At 52.6% G+C, this 21,169-nt stretch overlaps 8 protein-coding genes across 8 annotated transcripts; 3 read left to right on the plus strand and 5 right to left on the minus strand.

The window, feature by feature from the left end:
• Positions 1-4,637: 4,637 nt before the first annotated feature.
• BO94DRAFT_534782 (putative serine/threonine protein kinase (Prp4)) lies at positions 4,638-7,698 on the minus strand. The gene is made up of 3 exons (XM_025611622.1): positions 6,550-7,698; positions 6,282-6,499; positions 4,638-6,200 (listed from the first exon to the last, which is right to left on the minus strand). Exons 1-3 carry the CDS (start codon positions 7,293-7,295, stop codon positions 4,729-4,731), a joined length of 2,436 nt encoding a protein of 811 aa, XP_025467575.1. The 5' UTR covers positions 7,296-7,698; the 3' UTR covers positions 4,638-4,728.
• A 231-nt stretch (positions 7,699-7,929) lies between these two features.
• On the plus strand, positions 7,930-8,266 carry BO94DRAFT_585278 (translation machinery-associated protein 7; the record flags this gene model as incomplete). Its single annotated transcript, XM_025615683.1, has 3 exons — positions 7,930-7,951; positions 8,011-8,100; positions 8,172-8,266. 3 exons carry the CDS (start codon positions 7,930-7,932, stop codon positions 8,264-8,266), a joined length of 207 nt encoding a protein of 68 aa, XP_025467576.1.
• A 282-nt stretch (positions 8,267-8,548) lies between these two features.
• BO94DRAFT_54454 (uncharacterized protein) lies at positions 8,549-11,099 on the minus strand. Its single transcript, XM_025613180.1, has 3 exons — positions 10,748-11,099; positions 10,452-10,656; positions 8,549-10,391 (listed from the first exon to the last, which is right to left on the minus strand). Exons 2-3 carry the CDS (start codon positions 10,616-10,618, stop codon positions 8,822-8,824), a joined length of 1,737 nt encoding a protein of 578 aa, XP_025467577.1. The 5' UTR covers positions 10,619-10,656; positions 10,748-11,099; the 3' UTR covers positions 8,549-8,821.
• A 624-nt stretch (positions 11,100-11,723) lies between these two features.
• BO94DRAFT_534787 (cytochrome b5-like heme/steroid binding domain-containing protein) lies at positions 11,724-12,693 on the plus strand. Its single transcript, XM_025611623.1, has 2 exons — positions 11,724-12,188; positions 12,269-12,693. The coding sequence occupies exons 1-2, from the start codon at positions 11,952-11,954 to the stop codon at positions 12,497-12,499; spliced, it is 468 nt and encodes a 155-aa protein (XP_025467578.1). The 5' UTR covers positions 11,724-11,951; the 3' UTR covers positions 12,500-12,693.
• A 147-nt stretch (positions 12,694-12,840) lies between these two features.
• On the minus strand, positions 12,841-15,260 carry ish1 (double-strand break repair enhancer MSC1). Its single transcript, XM_025609943.1, has 6 exons — positions 14,954-15,260; positions 14,761-14,894; positions 14,625-14,675; positions 14,419-14,566; positions 13,567-14,358; positions 12,841-13,509 (listed from the first exon to the last, which is right to left on the minus strand). The coding sequence occupies exons 2-6, from the start codon at positions 14,843-14,845 to the stop codon at positions 12,969-12,971; spliced, it is 1,617 nt and encodes a 538-aa protein (XP_025467579.1). The 5' UTR covers positions 14,846-14,894; positions 14,954-15,260; the 3' UTR covers positions 12,841-12,968.
• Positions 15,261-15,771: 511 nt separating this feature from the next.
• BO94DRAFT_465487 (PQ-loop repeat-containing protein) lies at positions 15,772-16,797 on the plus strand (the record flags this gene model as incomplete). Its single annotated transcript, XM_025608119.1, has 4 exons — positions 15,772-15,839; positions 15,894-16,151; positions 16,233-16,701; positions 16,741-16,797. The coding sequence occupies 4 exons, from the start codon at positions 15,772-15,774 to the stop codon at positions 16,795-16,797; spliced, it is 852 nt and encodes a 283-aa protein (XP_025467580.1).
• A 467-nt stretch (positions 16,798-17,264) lies between these two features.
• BO94DRAFT_534790 (nuclear transport factor 2 family protein) lies at positions 17,265-18,295 on the minus strand. The gene is made up of 6 exons (XM_025611624.1): positions 18,234-18,295; positions 18,047-18,064; positions 17,827-17,891; positions 17,693-17,764; positions 17,523-17,621; positions 17,265-17,421 (listed from the first exon to the last, which is right to left on the minus strand). The coding sequence occupies exons 1-6, from the start codon at positions 18,238-18,240 to the stop codon at positions 17,311-17,313; spliced, it is 372 nt and encodes a 123-aa protein (XP_025467581.1). The 5' UTR covers positions 18,241-18,295; the 3' UTR covers positions 17,265-17,310.
• A 246-nt stretch (positions 18,296-18,541) lies between these two features.
• BO94DRAFT_534792 (SWAP/Surp domain-containing protein) lies at positions 18,542-21,135 on the minus strand. The gene has a single exon (XM_025611625.1). The coding sequence runs from the start codon at positions 21,076-21,078 to the stop codon at positions 18,625-18,627; it is 2,454 nt and encodes an 817-aa protein (XP_025467582.1). The 5' UTR covers positions 21,079-21,135; the 3' UTR covers positions 18,542-18,624.
• Between the last annotated feature and the right edge of the window lie 34 nt (positions 21,136-21,169).

Here is a 21,169-nt window from a genome sequence, read left to right on the forward strand (position 1 = left end):
CCCCCGAAATAATAAAATCATAACAATAATAATTTCAAAAAAAAATAAAAAAAAATCAATATTAAATAATCCTCCTAATAATTAAAATGACAGTAATAATAATAACACCTAATCATCATCAGCATCATCAGCATCATCATCATCCATTCCCAACTGCCACTAAGCCTGGGACCACTCGTGGCCAGAGCCACCCTCCCTCCTCCGACCTTCTCTTACCTCAGAGGCTGCGGCCGTCCAAGTCGAATCATCGCCTCAAACCGCCCGACCATTCAGAACCCCCCGATGCCTCCCCGTCGGCCAGTGTACTCATAATCCCCTATGTAACTTCCCCGTTACATCTTCAGCCTGCAGCGGGATCCGCCACTGGATTGGCCGAGACGCGACACGGTGGAGTGGAGGGCCCACCCGACTAACATGTATGATGCTTAGACTAGTTTAGGGTCCAGCTACAAATAGGAAAGGAATGGAACGGACCAACCCCACCGACCGACAAGGCCGCGGCCTCAACAAACCCAGATGGCGAACAGGACAACCACCCGCGTAAGCTGAGCAAGAGTGGAATGGAAGCCTGGGAGGATCCATGATTCAACCCTCATCACACCCACTGGGTCCTGGGTCCTGGCTAGGAACGGCCACCGCCGCCCACCCACGATCGAACTGGGGGACAAAGTCCACGGTCTGGCAAGGCGAAACCTCCTTACTACCACCAACTAGTCGGGTGGATCTTCACGACGGAGGGGAGGGGAGCCAAATGGGCACGAGTGCGTGGAGGGAAACTCTAGCACCCCCTTAGTAGGGGTCACAAGGCCGCGCAGACTTGGATGCCTGGAACCGTAGACCTGCTTTGACTTAGTCTTCTCAACTCAACTCAACTCAACTCAACTTCAACTTTCTGCTCAATGAATGATCAATAGGAAATCATAATCAATCAGGAGGGAGGGAAAAATAACGAAGAAGGCTCCGCGCAGACCCGATGGCGACGGCCAATGCCGCCGCCGTCGTGGCTGTACCGGTTTAGTGGCCCTCTCCAGTTTACGGGACTGACTGGGCTTGGATCGACGAGGAGGAGAAACCGAATTGCCAGGAGGCGGTGTGGGTGTGACAGGTCTTTCGGGTGCAGATGCCCCACCCACACTGCATCCAGGCTGGCCCGGGCGGATCCCCCCCATTGGTTGCAAGCGGACGCGCAGGGAAGATAAATCCGCCCCCCGTGGGTGTGATTGGAGAGTCATCTGAGCAGGCACGTCTGGATGGGCGGCATTTTCCTTCGTCAAGAACCGCCCGATAGGTCCTGGTCGGCTGGTCCGGGGGGGGGGCTTGGTCGCCTTCCAGACTTCCAGCCGCTGGGACTTTGAACTGGAAGAAGGAAGGGGCGCACAAATGAGCTCATGGCACAATCCCCCCCCTCTTCCCCCCGTCGATTGTATCAGTGCCCGGATGCCCTGTTGGGTGGTAGGAATGAGGCTGGAGGGAAGGATGACTGGTTGAAAGGGGAGGGGGAGGGTTCCTTGCCCCACCGTCCGTGTCTGAAGTTCTGAACTCTGAATGCAGGACGGGAGGAGATTGATTGATTGATTGATTGATTGTCTCGCCCGGTTTTATTATTACTATCATGATTCTGGAGTTTTGACAGGGCACGACCGATCTCCATCTCCAGGATCTCTTATCCACAGTACAACGCGCTGGATCTTCGGGTCATCGGTGTAGTAGTGAAACCTGAGGACACCACCGGGGTTCAGCCGGAAAGTCAGAACTCAGCGGTGTCATTGCTTGTACACTCTACTCCTAGGACCAGAGAGTATAATGGCCGTCTGTACTGCCAGCTCACGACTCCACCACATAGATGCCTACAGTTGGTTACTCAAAATGGTGATGCTGGGACAAGGTTTGAGGAGGCCACCATTGTTAATCTGCCCACAGATTCCAGGTCCAGGGCCTCATGGACCGGCTATGACTAACGGGGGGGGGAGGGGGGCGGGTGGTGGTGGATGGAGGATTCGACGACGAAACGAATGGATGTCTATACGAAACATTGAGCCAAACGGAGCAGGCTGGATGGGGCCCGGCCACCAAAATGACGGGCATGTCTGCCTGAGACCTGAGTCTCCCCCCCTCTATTCCTCGCCTCGCCTCGCAGCCAACGGTGCAAACGTTTGTCAATTGCCAGAGAAGTACGGAGTAGTAGATCCCATGGACTGACACTCTGGACAGACCTCACCGTCTTTTTGGCAATGACAACCCGTTGGCGATGTGATGATGATGATGATGATTCCTTCTCCCCCATCAGGAGGTTATCCAACACAGCAACTAGTAGATAAATTCCCAAACTAAAGGGACCAGCGACAACATCCGTTCCAGCAGACGCCTTCTGAATCAACCCGACACCACCACCAACAACGACCAAAACCTACCCTGCCGCCAGTGCAACCGAACTCAATAAAGTGAGGCAAGGGCGCCGGGGCCAATGACGGCGCAGTTCGTCCGCTTCGAGAATATCGGATGACAGCCATGGCGCGTGATGATTGGCTGCTTTGCTGCCACGTTTGCTGTCCGAGGGGTCGGCAGTGGGTCTCGGGCAGCCAGGCCTGCTGGCCATTGGCTGGCGGTAACGCATTGTCCATGTTGCCATGCATGAGCGCGTCGACGAATCGAGGCTGGTCGTGCACGGACCAGTCTGCCTTTTGTATAGTATTATTATTGTGTATACACCCTCCCAGCTGCATCATGCACTATATAAAGCAGTCCGATCCACCCAGCCCCATCACCATCCCCTTCCGAGCCAAAGACATTGTTATAAACAACAGTCAAACAAGTAGGTACTAGATACACACTTGTGGACATCATAGGTAGGTAGTAGGTAGGTAGAAACTGTACCACCTCGGAGAATTCTCAATTGGCCCAATCGACAGTTTATTCAGCCTACCTACTCAATCTTAGGTACCTAGCTGAGGTTTTTTCTTCTTCTTTTCGCCCTACCTACCTACCGCCCAAACCCTGTCCAGCCCTCTCCGTAGTCCGTACTATCTATAACCTATGAGCTACCTATAAATTGCTTTTGACAGTTTGCCTGGCCCCCCCCCGCCCCCCCTCTTCACAGCCAATGGCACACTACACTGAGATTGGGATCTGCGGTGACTGAACTTATTGGTAATACCTACTACTTCCACACTACTCCTACCTACTATCTACATAAGTAGTATATACCTATGTAGACTAAGAGACTAAGTATGATATCTACCTGCGGGCAGTTCATGTACGGCGTGGCTATGTACATGAGAGCAGCCTAGCAGTAGCAGTATGGAGTACATATACATGCCGAAGCATAATAGCGGGCTGTGCTGTAACAGACACACACCCATATGATTATACTTTTAAGAATGGAGTACATGTATGTCGGTATGTGTATGTATGTGATGTGATGTGATGGGAAGGGGAAGGAAGAAGGTATGCATGCTATGCATATTTGCCTTGTTCACAGCCTTCTGGGTGGGTATGTATGTATGTATGTATCCACTTATTCAGCTATTCGTGGGTTTGTTCTGCTTACTTCTTATATACTCTGTGTCATAGTAGATGTTAGGTATATGTATATGATTAAGGTAGTATAGAGGAATGATGATATAAGAAATAGGTAGCACAAAACACGAATCATCCACTCTTTCCATCATCATTTAGATACCTATTCCGAGTATGAGCACATAGTGTTAGTACTACATACGGAATACTCCGTAGTATATCACATAAAAAGAAGCAAGTATCCCGAAGCCGAACCCCCCATAACATCAATCACATGCTACACATACTTATACCAGTATGATCCATCTACCCCTAATAACAAAATACACAGTAACAAGATACATAGACAGAATAGATCGATCGATATTAAAAGGTAGATTATTTCAAAGTAAACAAACCAACCAACATACCTATCCTATTCTACCTTACATTCGAACACCCGCACAACTATCCCCAATGCCAAGAAACTACACCCTGCAAATCCTTAACCCCATCTCCAAAGAATCTTCATGATCTCATTAATTCTCCGACCTACACACTACACTACACAGTACTCACAGTAACCCACCTATTCCTAATCACAATTACCAGGATGAGTAGAGATCACCCACCACCACACCAACCTTACTTTCTTTCACAGTACACAAGCATGCGGGAACAGCATCCGCAAATCGTTCCGATGTTGGATGGGGGCGAATCTGATCGGATCTAATGGGGTTGGATTGTGGAGCATTGTCCACTGTCAAAGGATTGGGGCGGGATGATGACGGACAGCAGCCTTGAGCTTTCATCGGAGGATAGTGGGCAGACACGTACTACTATGGTATACTGTACTGTGTAGTGTGGGTGTGGATAGGGCTGGGTCGCTGCCTAGAGCTGAGCCTCATTCATCATCATCATCATCATCGACTGATCGATCAATGGATGCATTCTAGAAAGTACGACTTCGCCTCCCGAGCGGCGGCTCATGGACCCGGTTTTTCGCCCCGTTTGCCACTGCGCGCCCCGGTCGGATTCATCCGCCCTTTGTTTGTCCGTCGAGTCATTCTGTCATACGCTACCTACAGTGGCGACCGGGGAATCCTACGGGGGCAGATAGGCCTACTCTACCGTGGCTGTGGAGACCCGATTCATATTATTGAGAAAGAGATGCAGTCCTACTATGACATAATATGTACAACGGGTGGCCTGCCAGGAAGCGTCCATGAATTATTACACTTTGGACCGGCAAAGGAAGGGATGCTTCAACGCCTCCGTGGGTGTGCACCGCTTCTCTGGGTTCAGACTCAAGCACCGGTCCAGTAGATCCACGAACTGGGCCAGCTCTTTCGCCTCACTGTCCGTCATGCCCCGCGTCTCCTTGCCTCCCATCAGTCGTGTCTTCAGATCCCGCGTAGGCTTCTTGAAGTCTAGCACTCGCGTGACCGGTCGGCCGGTGATCTTGTCCTCTTCCATGCTGAGGAAGTTGAGCATGTCATCGAAGTGCATCGGCGTCAGCGATCCTCGCCGCAGAAGCTTCGGTGGGTATTTGCCACGGCATTCCATGATGGAACGTAGCATCTGGTTGTTGTTGCGGCCCGTAAACAGTATCTTGCCCGTATACAGCTCGAACAGGGTGCATCCTATCGACCACACATCGATGGCGTGATCATAAGGGATTCCCAAAATGATTTCCGGTGCCCGATAGAACCGACTTACGAGATACGGGGTGATCTCGTTGTCCGACGCCGGGGACGCGGATCCCAGGTCGCAGACCTTGAGGATGTTGCGCTGCTCGTTGACCAGAAGATTGTCCGGCTTCAGGTCCGCGTGGAGGATATTACATTTCCGGAGTAAGCTGAGCCCGAGGAACATCTGCTGGGCGTAGGCCCGGATGGCCCGCAAGTTCAAGCCGACATCGCGTCCGAATTTCTTCAGGACTTCGCGCAGGTTCATGCTCAGGTTTTCAAAGACCATGCAAAGATGCCCCTTGTGGTCGAAATACCGCTCAAACTTGATAATATGCTTCTTGTCTTCGGGGTCGGCCTCGTGGAGCTGCTCCAGGATGCCGATCTCCTTCATGCCCGCCTTTCTCATCGTATCATTTTGTCGGATGATTTTAATCGCAACCAAGCCGCCAGTCTTGGAGTCGGTGGCGCGGACGACCGATGAAAACATGCCCTTGCCAAGGTTCTGCTGAACATGGTATCGTCCGTTGATCAACTCCCCGAGCCGTACATTGTAATATCCTTCCGGGTCATCCCAGTTGTCCATCATGCTGATGTCGAGCTCCTTCGGTTGCGGGACAGCCGACTTGGCCGATGCATGCGTCGGCTGTGCTGTGTCTTGCGTGTCTTCAGCGAACATATCGTCGTCATCCTCCGCGAACATGTCATATGGGTCCTTCGCTTTGGGCTCGGGGGGCTGGACAGCGTTAGGCAGCAGAATATCCTGGCGGGAGGTCTGCGTTTCATCGTAAGACGCCGCAGACAGCTCCTCGTTAACACCGTCAGTACCATGTCTCTCCGTTTCGGCTTTCATATCCAGAGTAGGGTCGTAGTCTGCTGCAGACGGTTCGTCTTTATCTACACCGTCTACCGGTGCACCGTTATTCATTAGATCGGCATCTTTGCCTATTTTGAAATCAGAGAACGACTCCCCTGGACTATCAGCAGGTGTCTGGGGTGCTGACACCGGTGCTGCTTCTGTTGATGAACATAACATTAGCCTCCAAACTATAGCATCCAACCTGGACTTCACGGATCAAGCAAGTAGGGCAAGCTTACCAGAAACAGCGCCAGCCGATGCAGCAGTATCCACGCTTGGAGTGGATGAATCTCGGCTACCACCAATATGTAGCGCCTGCAGCCGCATCGGGGTGGCCTGGCCTCGGTATTTGGCACGAATGGCTTCACGTCGTTTGCGACGGGCCTCTAATTGAGCTGCTTCGTCCACGGGCTCGGCGGGAATGTGCTCTTCTTGAGGCTCGGGGGTTTCATTCATGCTGGAAACCAAGTTAGCCCGGTCAAGGGATCGACAGGCGTCAACACACACCTATCAACATGGGGATGCGAGGTTGCAGAAGCTGGCTGCACCTGACGTTTTTGAGTTTCAGCATTTTGTTTAACACCTGGAGCGACGACTGGAGTGTTCCCTCGCTCGCTCACTGACTGTTCAATAGAAGGCCTCCTCCTGTGACCCCGAGAGGCAGTTCTCTCATCTCTCTGAGCTTCCCCCTCGTCCCCTGAATACCGTTTAGGCTTCCGAACTTCGCGATATGGCGACCGGCTCCGCGTGCGAGCGCGCTTCTCTCTACGGCGATCCGAGTCGTCACTGTACCGGAGGAAATCATTGTAGTTCTCTTCGCGGTCGTAGTCATGATACGGCCTAGCTCGTCTGTCGGATTGACCTCGTCTGTAGTATTGGCTATCATCGTATCGGGAGCCGACGCGTGGGGGCGGGGCGTGTCGGTATCGCCGCTCGTCATGGTCAAATTCAGAGTCGCGATCATGGTCATAATCATCGTCCCGGCGACGCTTGTAGCCTCTCTGATCTCGGTAGGGAGAGCGGGACCGCGTACGCGATGTTGACCTGGTCCTGGTCCTGGATCGCCGACGGCGTGGCGATCTGCTCAAGTCGGGCGGAGACCGAGTCGCGGATGCAGTACTAGCTCTGGTGGGACGGTCAACTATGCTGCCATTAAGAGGAAGTTTCGACGTAGTTGCCTTCGTCTCTGAACCTGATTCGATGATCTCACCCTCCGAAGGGCTCGATAGAGACCTCGACCTGCGTGATGCCATGGCTGCGATGCACACCAGCAGGGACCCGGGGTGAACTAGAAATGCGGCTGGCTCTTCGAGCAGCTTCAGAGACCGAACAAGTGAGGTCCGGTTAGCAAGAACGTTTCCGATGACGCGTGATGTGGGAGAGTATATTGAGAAAGTCCAACCGGCTGAAGATGCCACGGCCCTTGTCCTTGACTAAGTACTGTCTCAGGAAAGTACAAGACAGTTCTGTGGGTTTTTGATATGATTTATTATAATGTTTTTCTTCTTTATTGAATGGGGGAAGTTCTGGTGGTCCTTTCGGATTTCAAAAAATAGACCGAACCGCGTGTGACGATTTGAACCAGGATGGCTAGGTGGGTGAAGGATGGAACGACGGCGGAGGACTTGCTTGGCTGCGAAAACGGGGCAGCGATGCGAGCGATGGGATGATGGAGGAGAGCCTGAGGTGTTGCCGGGCGGTGAGGTGAGCCCATCGCCGAGATTTCCTTCCCTATCTAACCTCTTCCGCGCTAGTGGCTCCCCGCGGGACAATCGCTGATAAGCAGCCGATTTTTTGCGCCGCCCGTTTCTTCCCCTCCTCACGCTGCAACGCCACTTTCATTCATTTCCCTGTCCAACACTCCACTGTTTATCAAACTACTACACAATGGGCGGTGCAAGCAGAGAAGGTATGAGACCCGTGCCCACCTCCAAATATGCCCGACCATATACTAACCACCTTGTACAGGCGGCAAGGTCAAGCCCCTCAAGGCGGCCAAGAAGGACAAGAAGGAGCTCGACGATGATGACCTCGCCCACCAGGCCAAGCTCAGAGCCGGTATGTCCCCACGTTTTGCCGGTCCGAATCTTGTCCTTCCTCCAAAGCTAATCACCCCCGGTTTTACACAGATGCCAAGGCCAAGAAGGAACTGATGGAGAAGGCCAAGGGCAAGGGTCCCCTGAACACCGGTGCTCAGGGTATCAAGAAGTCGGGCAAGAAATAGTCGGGCCATGGGGATCTCTCAAGCATATCCTCACGAGACACAACGAGCTACGATCCACGAACACAGAGTGGAGGATTCGCATTGGCATGGAGCACTATTTCCCTGAGCAACCATTTTTCTTGATACTTATTTCTTTTCAATAATGCACCTTTCGTCATCCACAAAGTAACATCCATAAAAGAACAGAACAGAACAGAAGATCCGTTGGCTTCCATCCTACAACACGCAGAATCATCCATATCATCAATCACCAGCATCAGCTTCAGGATAAAGAGCCTCCCAACAAGCGGAAAGGGTATCATTGCGCACTGCACAGTAAGAAAACAAGATGCCCCACCGGCATCGTTAGAAAGAAGTAAACATGAACCTGCTGTATGCTGCCCAAGGGTATTCGCAACGCTGAAAGACACGACCCGGCCACTATCCAGCAGCAGGACATCTGACCAAAGAATAGCGCAAAGAAAATAACATGGCAATGACAAGAGAGGGGAAGTGGAAGGAAAGATGGGTTAAAGGAATACCCAGAAAGAGAGTCCAAGAAGCCATGGCTGATGTTCAACTGGTCACCCGTTTGACCCATAGGCTGGAGCCCCCACCGAACCCAAGATCGTCACGCCTCTTCCAAGCCCGGAACAGCTTCAGACCAATCTCGTGCTCCTCTCTCTTGATTTCAGCGAGTTCGGATTCAAGACTGGCTACGGTCAGCTTCACTTCGTCTCTGGCAGCCATGTCGTAAGCAACGGAGCTAGGCTGGATCACTTGAGTTAATTCATAGATTATCGTGTTGATATTCGCTTTGCGGCGCGCCAGGGTGTCTTTGCGAGCCTCCAGCGTGTCTATGCGGTTCTGAACTTGTTCCTGCGGCGTGACTTGTAATTGATCCTTGGGAGCCTCGGCTTCAGTGGCCTGAGAAGGTGTGGGCTTCCTGGTAGGCTTTTTTCCAGGCGCAACAACGCTGGGTACCGGGCGTTTCCGAGACATGATTGATGGAAGATGATCGGTGGACTGGGATGCTGCATCCACGCTACCGCGCGCGCTTCCGATGGAGCTGCCTGTTTCCGTGGCATCATATGTAGTTGCACTGAACCGGCTCGCGGGCTCTTCGGCCAACTCATCGGTTGTTAGTTTCAGGTCAGCCAGCGATGACTCCCAGTCAGGCTCTGGAAAATCAACACGAGGTGGCTCAGCACTGCTGATGCTAGTGGTCGGAGCGGGTTCCTCGGGTGTTCGTGTTCGGATATTATCCCTGCTCGTTGCGTGCTTAACTTTCTCTGAGGTCTTCGGTTTAGGGTCACCTGCCGTAATAGTGGTCACGACAGTCGGCACAAAAGCGCAGGCAGCAGCGTAATCGAGAGTCATGCTGTTCGCTTCTCTCATTCTGTCGTTGCTTCGTGACATATGCACCCGTGCTGGAGATTTAGCTCTCGGCCTTTCCTGGATGGGCGTTACTATCGGAGATCGTCCACTAGGTCCCTTCCAAGGCTCGCGCACGCCGGGCGGAAGCGTGTTCTCGGGTTTCGATAGGCGCGTGCGTGGTTCCGATGGTTTCTTTTTGGCATTGAGATGATCCTTGCCCCAGCCGAAAATATTCGAACTATGGGACGATGGAGGCTTTGCTGTGATCTCCGTGCGGAAAGAAACACTGCCAGGGGTATTCTGGGCAGATCTGCTCAGGTCGCCGGGCGACAGCTCGCCTGAAAAGTTGTCCCATCTGGTCGCGTAGCCTCTGGAGGACTTTGGCGTCTGTAGCCGGTCTGCCTGGGAGTCGGCGCGTTTGCGCAAGACGGGCAGCTGACTGGCAAACCTGGTATTCTCCTTGTTCTCCATTGATACGGCGCTTGGATCGTAATTAGGTTCGTCCTCTATAGGCGAAACACGCGAGCTGTCGCGACTAGCCGGCGGGCGACCGAAAGAAATGGGCGAGTCCGGAGGTGAAATGCTTGCACTGTCGGGTCGGCCTAGGTCGTGACTGAAGGTGGCTGGATCCAGAAGATAATTATGTGACAAACTGATAGAGCGCTGGTGATACGGGTCACCACTCGCAATGTCCAGAGCATGGGAGGAGGAGGTGACCCGTCGACCCGTATCGGGGCGTTGTGCAGGAAGGAGCGAGTCCGTAGGATTGCTGGAAGAAGTCAGAGAGTCCAGTTATAGTCACGACTGGAAGAAGGAAGGAACGACTGACCGTGCGATTGCCGGGCGAGTCCTGGAATGGGCCAGGTTGTCGCTGCTCTGGCTGCCAGGAGCGGGGGACAGAGACCGGTAGACACTATCATCCAAGGTCTTGTCGATCAGGGTGGGATTCCCGATCACCGGCTTGCGCGATCGGTGGAAAGACATTTTCCCCCACATCTTGTCGATGTACACAGGGTGGATTTTGCGAGTAAAGTCTGCGGCCAAATGATGCACCAGGTAAGTATAGACCCCGCGAGGCTAGACTTGAGTCGAATTGTCCGGAATGTGACCAGTATCAGCACATACCTCAATGGGTATTTCTAGAAAGGAATGAAAGGGTCAAGCAAGGAGTGACACAACAACGGTCGAGGATTAACATAGAAAAAGCAAACTTGGTGAAGATAAGTGGGCTTCATGCAGCTGACATGCCGGCACGTCATCCAAATGAAGCAAAAATGAAGCAAAGATCGATCAAGCTCAACAAGACGAGGGAAGGGGAGAGAAAGAAGAAAGGGACCAGCTGATGGGAATGAGCGGGTGATTAAAAGCGGCCGTGGATTGTGATAACAACTACTACAGGCATTGAACAAAAGACAAAGCGAGGGGAAACAATGGGGAGAAAGGAAGCACACGACCAACGGCTATCTGCCCCTCCTCAAAAGCTCAAACAAACCGGTTTGCCTGCTGGAGGCGGAGAAGAGAACAATAATAATGAATGAATGGAGCAGGATGGATCCGAATGGGCACGGAGGGAAACAACTGACAGCAGCACCTGGCGCCGGGGGGGTCCTGTTTCAGAATCATTCGGTTAGTTGAGGCCGGTCCTCCATTCTAATTTTAACTGTGCCATGGTCGAGAGCAGTCCAAACCCCCATCGCAATTAGACGATCCCCATGATTGAGGTCTTAAATATAGTAGCAATTAGCAATTGGCAATTAGCCATCCTCCGTCGCACGATCTGGCACCTCCGAGTGGTTCGGTTCAGGATTGTTTGATGATCGTTTTCTTTGGGCTAATCATCCGAGCGTAACTTACGGAGTCCTAAGCAGTCAGTAAACAAACCCGCCATCCGGCATCCACACTATATAGATACCTGACCCTCCAGGCATCCACGGCACGTGCCGATAAACCTCCCGTACCGGTATCTGTACCGTACCGACTGTGTCTCCGCATGCATTCCCCCATTTCTGATTGGCCAGTCTTCTCAACGTCGTCATAATCACGATTCCCGCCGTCTCTCCGACACCAGCGTCATCATCTTAATTTCATCTCCATCACCTCCTCTCCCAGGTCCTACAACACCACCCATCTACGAAACAACCATCCATCCACCATGTCCTCCCCAGGTACTCCCATCTCCCCACATCTCCAAATTCCAAGCTAACATTCACTTGCCCTAAAGACAATGCGGTCCCGCCGCCCGCCGAAGTGTCAGTTCCCACCACCACCACCTACCTCCATCCCATCCCAACCCATCCCATCAAACAAACCACCACTAACCCCCACCAGCATGACGATCGCCTCCCCTATCAACCTCATCCTCCTTTCCCTCTTCGTCATAGTAGTATACCTCCAACTCCGCCCCAAAGCCCCCGTCTGCCTACCCAAGGGCCCTGCCCCCGTCGTCTTCCGCACCTTCACCCCAACCACCCTCCTCCCCTACAACGGCGAGGGAGACCAACCCGTCTACCTTGCCGTTCGCGGCCGTGTATTCGACGTCACTCCGGGCAAGAACTTCTATGGACCGGTATGTTGCCTATTCCTCCAACCTCGGTATCCGGCCACGGCGGAACGGAAGCAAAATGACTAACGGGGAAAATGTCGCAGGGCGGACCGTACGAGAACTTCGCTGGTCGGGACGCGTCCCGGGGTCTGGCTTGTCAGAGCTTCGATGAGGAGATGCTCACCAAGGACCTGAAGGCTCCGTTGGATGACTTGAAGGATTTGGATTCGGAGCAGTTGGAGAACCTGCAGTCTTGGGAGGAGCGGTTCTCTGAGAAGTATTTGGTTGTTGGGAAGTTGGTGGCAGAGAGGGATCCGGAGGCAGCTAATGCGTGAAGTGGTGGCTTATGACGGTGTGTATGATGTTGGTTGTTAGAGTGGGGGTTGTTGATTGAGTAGGGTAGATGTAGGTTTGAATGCGGGTTTGATATGGTTGACCTGAGCGGGTTTGTCACGTGCAATTGCTGTTTCAAAAGCGTTCGGTTTGAATGGTGAATGGGACATGGCCCGGTGGTTTAAGAGGTTTCGGGATCTTGGGTGTTTGGACGTCTTCTACGGAGTATAGCTACCTAGATTTCAGGATGATTGTACCATTGTACAATTATAACGGATCATTTGAAACTTCTCAAATACTAATGCATTAAGTCACAATTCAACCCCCCGGCCCAATTTTTGCACCCCTCAACTAGAAGCAAGTATCATAGACCGTCTCAACCGCATATTGCAGTCATTATGTGATGTCATAAAGTCGTATCCCACGAACAACGCCCAGCCGGCAACATGAACATCAAAAAATCAAATTGATTTACAGTTCAACCCGAAGGCTCTCGGCGGCGTCGGAACCCTTGGCCTGTGCTTTCTCGGCGGCTTCCTGGCCTTTAGTCTGTGCTTTCTCGGCAGCCTCCTGGCCCTTGGCCTTAGCCTTCTCAGCGGCTTCCTGGCCTTGGGCTCTGCCACTGGACGCGCCAATCTTCAGCTGGTCCAGGACCCACTGGCTGACACCCTGCAACTTAGCAAAGATGGTTCCCTGGGGGCTCGAGGTACCGTATCGGAAATATTGGGAGTTCCGACGAGCAGCCGCGCGTAGTTCATTGAGTCCAGAACCCTGATAGACCGGGATGCCGTACGAGTCAAGATACGTCTTGAGGTCGGAATGGGTCCAGGTATCGAATGCGGAATCCTTGGCTGCGTCGGTGGCCTGCGCCATGTAAGAGGTAGCAGATGCGAGATTTGTTCCTCCGGTCTTGGAAGCCTTGGCGTAGGTGTCCTGGGCTTGCTTTACAAGCTCGTCGCGGGTGATATCGGCGCGGTGAGATGCTTTGGCATTCATGGATGACAGGTACTTCCTGAAACGATATTAGACCACTACTTTGATGATTATGAGTCGTAGACTGGGATCTTACTTCAAGTGCTCGGTATCCCAGGTATCAAACGTCCAGGCAGTCCAGCCAGTGGCTGCCTTGTGGCTGTTGAGCCTCACCTTAGCGAGGAGCTCATCGCGCTTGTTGCTCTGAGGCACAGGAACACCACGCGCATCGAGGAATGCCTTCAGACGCGAGTCGGACCAGCTATCAACAGTGGCATCGAATGAATTCTGAGCCTTGAGCTGTGCGTCATCAGTGGCTTGGGCGTACTGGTTGCCAGCCTTAGACGTAGCGGCACCGATGATCTCAGTAGCAGTAGAAGAGATGGTGGCAGAAGCCTCGGACGCCTGGCTGACCAGAGAGGCGCGATGTTTTCTAGCTAGAGCTACCAGTTCGTTGCGTCTAGAACCTTGTGGCACTTTGACACCGTGTTCATCGAGGAAGTTCTTCAAGTCCGAATCAGACCAAGCTTTGAACAGAGCATCACTCAGGGTAGCCTGTGCAGCTTCTGCGGAGGCCGACGCAGATGCAGCGATGTTCTTCGCATGTAGACTGGCCAATCGAGCGTTCCGGCGTACTGACGCAATAAGCCTGTCCCGCGTTGTGGGTTGCGGGACCGGCCAGCCACGCTCATCAAGCCATTCCTTCAGATCAGACTCGGTCCATTGCTCATAAACCCAGTTACCGGGGTAAGCGACAGCCTCCCCAAGCTTGTGGGCGATATTCTCATAGTTTTCACGAGCAGTCTTCAGAAGAACATCACGCTTGCGTGGCTGAGGAGCAGGAACGCCATGACGATCGAGGAATGCCTTCAACTGAGAGTCCGACCACCTGTTTGTAGGCAATTAGCACATATGCGGTTATATGAGGTATGACCTTGCGTCGACTCACGTGTCAAAGAGCCATTCTTTGGCATCATGCCAGTGATCAGTGGAGTGCGCTGCAGCGTGTCCCAAGGGCTTCTGCACTTTCGAATCCCAATTGGACTTCACTAGGGTCTCCAGATCTTTGCGATCGGCAGGCGAAGGGTATGGGATGTCTGTAGGTTTTGTCAATGCTATGCATCGAGGAGATGGTGAGAAGGTCTTCTATCGTACCATGATCGGAAAGCCATCGTTCTAATTCTGTTTCATGCCACTTATTGTAAACTAGAACGTGTTAGCAAATGACGCGGACTCTAACGAATGTCCCCATGGGATGGCATTGCTTGTAGAGGTATGGAAGTAGACATACCAGCTTTGCTGAACCAGCTGGATGCTCCAACCGCCTCGGCGGTTGCCAGAGCAAATACCAAGCACGAAGCCAAATGGAGCTTCATCCTGGCGAACTATGAAACCTATGTCGAGCTGCTTGGTTATTGTTTGCCTCTCACGCCGATGTTAGCTTCTGTGGCTCTAGCTCCCGGTTGCAAGAATAGGCAACTCACAATGGCAGTTTATGGTGATATGGAGAAATTTAGCAGGAAGGATTAAGAGGAAGACATCCAGGGATGAAGATATTTATTGGTAGCCGTAGAAAGGAATCAGGGAGGCGGCGCGGGATGAGCATCGAGTGACGTATTGCTGAAGAGGAGCTGGCCATCCTCCGTTCTGGCGTCATCGATGATTGAGTGGCCCATGGTCGGTCTCCCCGCTGGATTGTGTAAGCGTAGAGTTTCCCCGCTACCGCGTGAATGGACGACGACGTGTTCGCTGCCAGAGTTGCACCCGGTGCTTTGTCCCCCACGAGAATAATGATGCAGAGAAAGAGATACATCGATACATCGATCCATCGATCCATCGATCCTTCCAAACCAACGCGGATGCAAGGCACATGATCTACCGCTAACTCTTTAGGGCGAGCGGGCCCGCCTTGCCAAATTGGGGGATGCGGAGACGGCGATAAGGAGAGCCAACAACAACACCGCCGGCCAGTCCATCGACAATCCTCCGGCACCATCCTATTGCCTCTTGAAGCAATTCAGCCGTGACAAGTCATCCTCATCCACTCGTCATCGGGCCCAATCAACGCGCATGTGTGTTGGTATGAGAATGCTGTTTTAGAATCCAATAACCCACTGCTGTCTCTGGCCTCCTCCGCCGCCCGTCCTTAACCGCCCCCTATGCACGGGGCATAAAAGTCCAGCTGTGCTCGACGACCCCGTTCGCAGAATAAGTGACTGTGTTTATCTGCCTGGAACAGTACCTCTTTCTGGAGACAGGAATCTCTCGATATAGACGTGACTTTGAATACCTCCCTCTCAACATGGAATCCTTGAACCCGCAATGCGAGCATCTGGCCTCGCCGGAATATAAGAACTTCATCCTCTCCATGTATGCTCCCTCCTATTGCCTTTAATGGATCCACATAAGTACTAATCAAAGCAGTCTCATCGTTTTTGGGATTCTCCTCTCTTACACCCCCCAGCATGTTCGCATCATCACGATGAAGAGCTCCTTCGGAATCTCACCGTACTTCGTCCTCCTAGGAACAACTTCCGGTTCGTCCTCTCTGGCGAATGTCATCTCACAACAGCAGAGTCTACAGGACATGGCCTGTTGCAGGGTTGTCAATGGTATGGGTTGCTTTTCAGGAATACTAGGTATCCTGCAAGTTGGGACGCAATGCCTCTGTTTCTTCGTCATGTAAGCCCCCCACCCCCAACAAAAGACCATCAGCAATCACGCATTCAGAACTAACCGGGAAACCCCTTCTCCTTCAAATAGCCTGTTTCTCTTCGTTCTGTTCTACCCCAGAAACACTTCCCACCTCCCCAAGAATAGCCCAACATATCGCACCGCCCTAATCGTAGCCGGTGTCTGCATCGTTCATGCGCTAGTGATGCTCATCATCACCATAGCAGTCGGCTACACACGGGCATCTTCGCTCCAAGAATGGTCCAACTTCTGTGGCGTCCTGTCCGCCCTTCTCGCTTCAATTCAATACTTCCCCCAGATCTACACCACCCTTCGACTGCGCTGCGTGGGAAGTCTCAGCATCCCAATGATGTGCATCCAGACCCCCGGCAGTCTCGTCTGGGCAGGCAGTCTGGCTGCCCGATTGGGTCCAAAGGGCTGGAGCACCTGGGGTGTCTTGATCGTGACAGCATGCCTACAGGGCACGCTTCTATGCTTGGGCGTCTTCTTCGAGTTCCTGGGACCCAACCGGGGCCACAGCCATGAGCATGACAAGGACGTCACTGCAAATGGTTCTGTGGAGGAGCACGGACAACAGGAGGACTTTGATCAGGATCAGCCTTCCGAGGAGACTCCGCTGCTTCGGGACCAGTGATGTCCGTGCCGATTCGGGATTGACAAATCGGCATTCATTCAATATGCCAAGAATGTGATTGGTAAACCTTGCCATGCTGCGGATGGATATTCTCCGCTTGAAAGGTTCTGTTTCAACGCTTTGTATACCTACCTACTTACCTAGACTATATATCTTGGCCACAATATGACAGCCGCTGCTGGTGCAGCCATTCAAGACAAACTCTACTGACGCAAACCCCAAAAGGGTGAAGTAGTAAAATTAGTAGTTGTTTTCTCTAATCCAGCTGTAAATCGCGGCTCAATCCCACTAGACGGATCGAACTATATTCAAGCACATGGTATAGTATACTAAGTAAGAGCGAAAAGAAAGTCACAAAAATGGGGAATAAATGTAGATGACAGCAACCAACAGCATGTCAATCCTCTTGAATTCATTATCTTCATCTCGGGAACTGCCTACTATATAGGCCTTTCGGCCCAACCAACCAGCGCAGGTTCATCTCACCAAGCCTCAACATCCGTTGTAGTACATTTAACCCAGGATCAGACGGAAGATGTCGTTGAAGACGAAGTAGCTGCCAGCACCGTCGGGCTTGAGGGTGAAGGTCTGGGTGTAGTTCATGGGGCGCTGCTCCTCGTCGATCTAGATAAAAAGGAACCCAGTCAGTTCCATATAATGATATATCCAAGAAGAAAATATCCCTAAAACGGGCTTAGTGTTTCCCGAGACGGACGGAGACATACCAGAAGAGCACCGGTGACCATGACGATGATGCTACCTTCGATGGAGGGCTGAGCGTCCAAAGTCGAGATCTGGTGCTGGACCTTCTGGAAAGCAAGGCTCTGTATGGTTGGATCGCCGGGGTTAGTAAAGGAGGTCTGGTTTGATACTCTATTAGGCGGGAAATACTAACCAGCAGCTTCTCCATGATGGGCGCAACACCCAGGTGGGAGGAGGTCTCGAAGGTGAGCATGGACTCATCGCGCTGTGGTGGGGATGCATTAGTTATTGTGAACGTAGGGATTGCGGGGCGCTGATCAAGCGTACGTAGAGGCCGGCCAGCTGCTCACGGCTGCTGTCGAAGGTGTTGTAGTAGAACTGCACAAACTGCTCTGTTCCGGTCGATGTATGTTAGATTGGGGATGAGTTGTTTGGGGTTGGGTTTGCTTGGGCATCTAGGATGCAGGATGGGGGGTTGACAATGCGACGACGCAGGAAGCCATCCCCTGGTTGATGAAGCAGGTGGCTTGAGGGAAGTGACACGTACGTGCGATGTTCGAGAAGTCTAAGCGTAGGAGGCATTGCGTTAGCATTAATCATGGCAATTGTATAAGGATGGTAATGTGTGGTTGCCGTCGAGGGGCGCCCAAGAGCCTCACGGAGGGGCAGCAAAACATCAGATGGGAGGGACAGGCGTCGTGTGGGTGTGAGCGGCGGCGCAAGAGGGCACTTACCGGCCATTTTGATGGATGAGGGATTTGCGGGATCTAATAGGGATAGAAGGAGAGGAGACCAGGCAATGGAAGTGGGATAGACAGGAAGGGAAGAGTCGAGGTTGACATCAACATCAAAAGTATTTCCGTCGCGAGGGGAATTGTGGGGCTGTCGGCAGGTCGCTGCCTTACAGGTTAAGGCAGCGAGCCTGTCACTTCGTCAGGTTATTAATCAAGATTATTCAGGAGAACTACGGTTCTACCTCCTGAGCCATTAATAATAATCTTAATGCCGCGCGATTCACAGCATCTGAAGTCTGCACTGTACGGGAAAGGGATTGCACCCAAGCATAATCACCAAATAATATAGACAAGATCATTCGACTTCATCATCCATATCTGAACAGTGTTCTCATTCCGAGTCCGAGTCTGCAAACATGTCTTCTGCTCTAGGCCGGGGCTTGCGGGCTGGTGGTTGGGGTTCTGGTTGGGGTTCTGGTTGGGCTGAGGGCTCGGCTGGTTTCTCGGGCTGCTCCTTCAGGCCACTATCGTCCTCGAGGATTTCCTCTTCCAATGGGTCCTCATCCGGCCCTTCCAGGTCACTGTCCTCCATTGGCTCCCCATCAATATCGCTCATGGACTCTCCATCGAAGTCCTCGGTCCCTGCCGGCGCAACATTCTCCTGGTCAACATCCATCCGTTGAGGATCAATGTCCGGAGCTCGTCCGGGATCAAACTTGCCGGAAGTATCTTCGTCAACTGTCTTCCAGCGGCTCTTGTTCTTGGAAAATGCACTCGCAGCCCGTTCGGCCTCAGCCTTCTCTCTTTCCTCCCGCAGTTCCGCTTCCGTGAGTGGTGGTTTGTCAAAAATCTGGAAGAAGTGTTCTTGGCTTGATTGCGGGAACACACACCAGCCTTCCCACAAGTGCAGAAGAGAGCCAACGCTGCGTTTCCACTTTTCAGCCCTCAGCCGTCCCCACTGCAGGTCTTTCTCGAGTCTCCCAAGATGCTCGAATACCTGGTGTGTTTTCAAGGAAGACTCAAAAAGCTGCCGGTAACGCCACGCATGACGCACGCCACTCGTGGCAGAAGAGGAAAGGATATCGGATACAAGGTAGAGACCAACCAACTTGGCAGAAGATAGATCCAGAGTCTCTTTTGTAGACAACCGCCCTTCATCGGCCGGGTTATCATTGGCCAGGTCTCCTGCTTGTTCTCGTCGAGTAAGACCTTTTTCTGCTTCACGATCAGGATTAGCCCCAGTGTAGGCGAATGGGTTGATGATGTTTGAGACAATCATTTCCACAACTTCGTCGGCTCCTGCACCAGCGTGCTCGATGGCAAAAGCAGTAACTCGTGCAACATCGCCTTTCCGCAACTTGGCATGCGTAGTCGGAAGTCGAGCAAGTAAATGGGTTAGCTTGGCCTTTTGCAATGGATTCATATACCCTAAGCCTTCATTGCTTGCGCCAGACCCCTCTGCTGGTGGTGCACCACCAAGGTTTCGTCTTTCCTCCTCATAATCAGACATTTCTTCATCGGAAGAGTCGTAGTCATCATCCGTCACAAACTCGTCCATGCGGGTTGTATATTCGAACTTTATATGCGCCTCCGGTGGAGCCCAGCTTGCACCACCCTCGAAAATAGTTGATGAAGGCTGAGGCCTGCCTCGTCGGTTTGCGACTGGGCGGTTGTTCGTGAGAATCTCCCATATTTTCCACCTGTAGTATACCCCACCAGCACTTCTTGCATTCCATAGCCATGCCCATTTTTCTTCCCTTTGAACCTCCGGTCTGCTCATTAGTAGTGCCTCAAACTCCGGTCCATAATTCAATAGATTCTCCATTGTCTTGTGGATCAGCTTCAGCTGTTTCAAGTCTGACGGTGCTTTCACCTCGACCTGCGTGGAAGGACCCCTCCCGTGTGCTGGCCCATACGACGATGGTGGCGCAAATCCTCCACGATGCAAACCTGGTGGCGGAGCGCGATTCAATCTTCCTGGGATATCCGGCGCTATCGACTTGGCGCCAAAGGGGAGAGAGCATGTCGAAGACAGGCCGACAGTGACTGGTATCGTCGAACCAATAGCGGCGGAGGAAAGGTGTCTCGAGATTGTCAAATAATATCCCCATCCTAGGTATCTGTTCTGAAGAGCGCTAACAGTGCTGTCAATATCCGAGGCCGCGGATTCGTTTGCGAGGGTCACAATGGCGGCTACTGATTTCCGGTCGGTTATAGGCTGGCCTAGAGGGCGCAGGATCTTGACATTGTCGACAGTGAGCACGGAGGGTATCAGAGACTTAAGCACTGAGGGTGAAGTTCCCGGCGGTAGGGATGCTAGGTATAATGTAGGTTTAGCAGCAGCTCTTTCAGCCTCTTTCGCATCACCAGCGCCTTCATCGTCATCGTCTGAAGCACGGAAAGCCGACACCGCGGCAGCCGAACTGGGCGCGGTGTTGTCAAAACCCAGTATGCCTTGTGCCGTATCCCGATTTCGGTGAAGTGGCTGGAGACCTTCGTGTGTGCGTTTTCGAGAAATAGATTGGGGGGGAGGGCCCAGAGTACCAGGGCCGCTCATGCGCGGGTTAGAGCTTGTAAAATGCCGCTTTCCAGGGCCTCCTCCAAAACCCGGGTTCTTGGGCGGGAACCTGCTCAGTCTTCCATCACCAGAATGCCGATCGGGGCCGTGAGAGTCATCTTCAAATGACTTGACAAAGTCCTCATAAACCGCGGCGGTCTCGGCTTGCTCTCGGGCACGTTTGGCTTCGGCTTCGGCTTTCTGACGTTCGAAGAGGGATTTCTTGGGGATTGCAGACAGTTTGGCCGATATGTCCGGGAAGCCTTTGGGCTTCGACTCGTCCGACATGGCGACCAAGCTTCAGCGGCAAGAAGCTTTCTGTTGGGGGAGTGGCTATGAGAGACGGAGGAGCGATCGGGGAAGCTGGTCGGTCGGACTT

The sequence above is a fragment of the Aspergillus sclerotioniger genome (assembly GCF_003184525.1).
Source record: "Aspergillus sclerotioniger CBS 115572 chromosome Unknown BO94scaffold_13, whole genome shotgun sequence".
In the NCBI taxonomy this organism is placed as follows: Eukaryota; Fungi; Ascomycota; class Eurotiomycetes; order Eurotiales; family Aspergillaceae; genus Aspergillus; species Aspergillus sclerotioniger.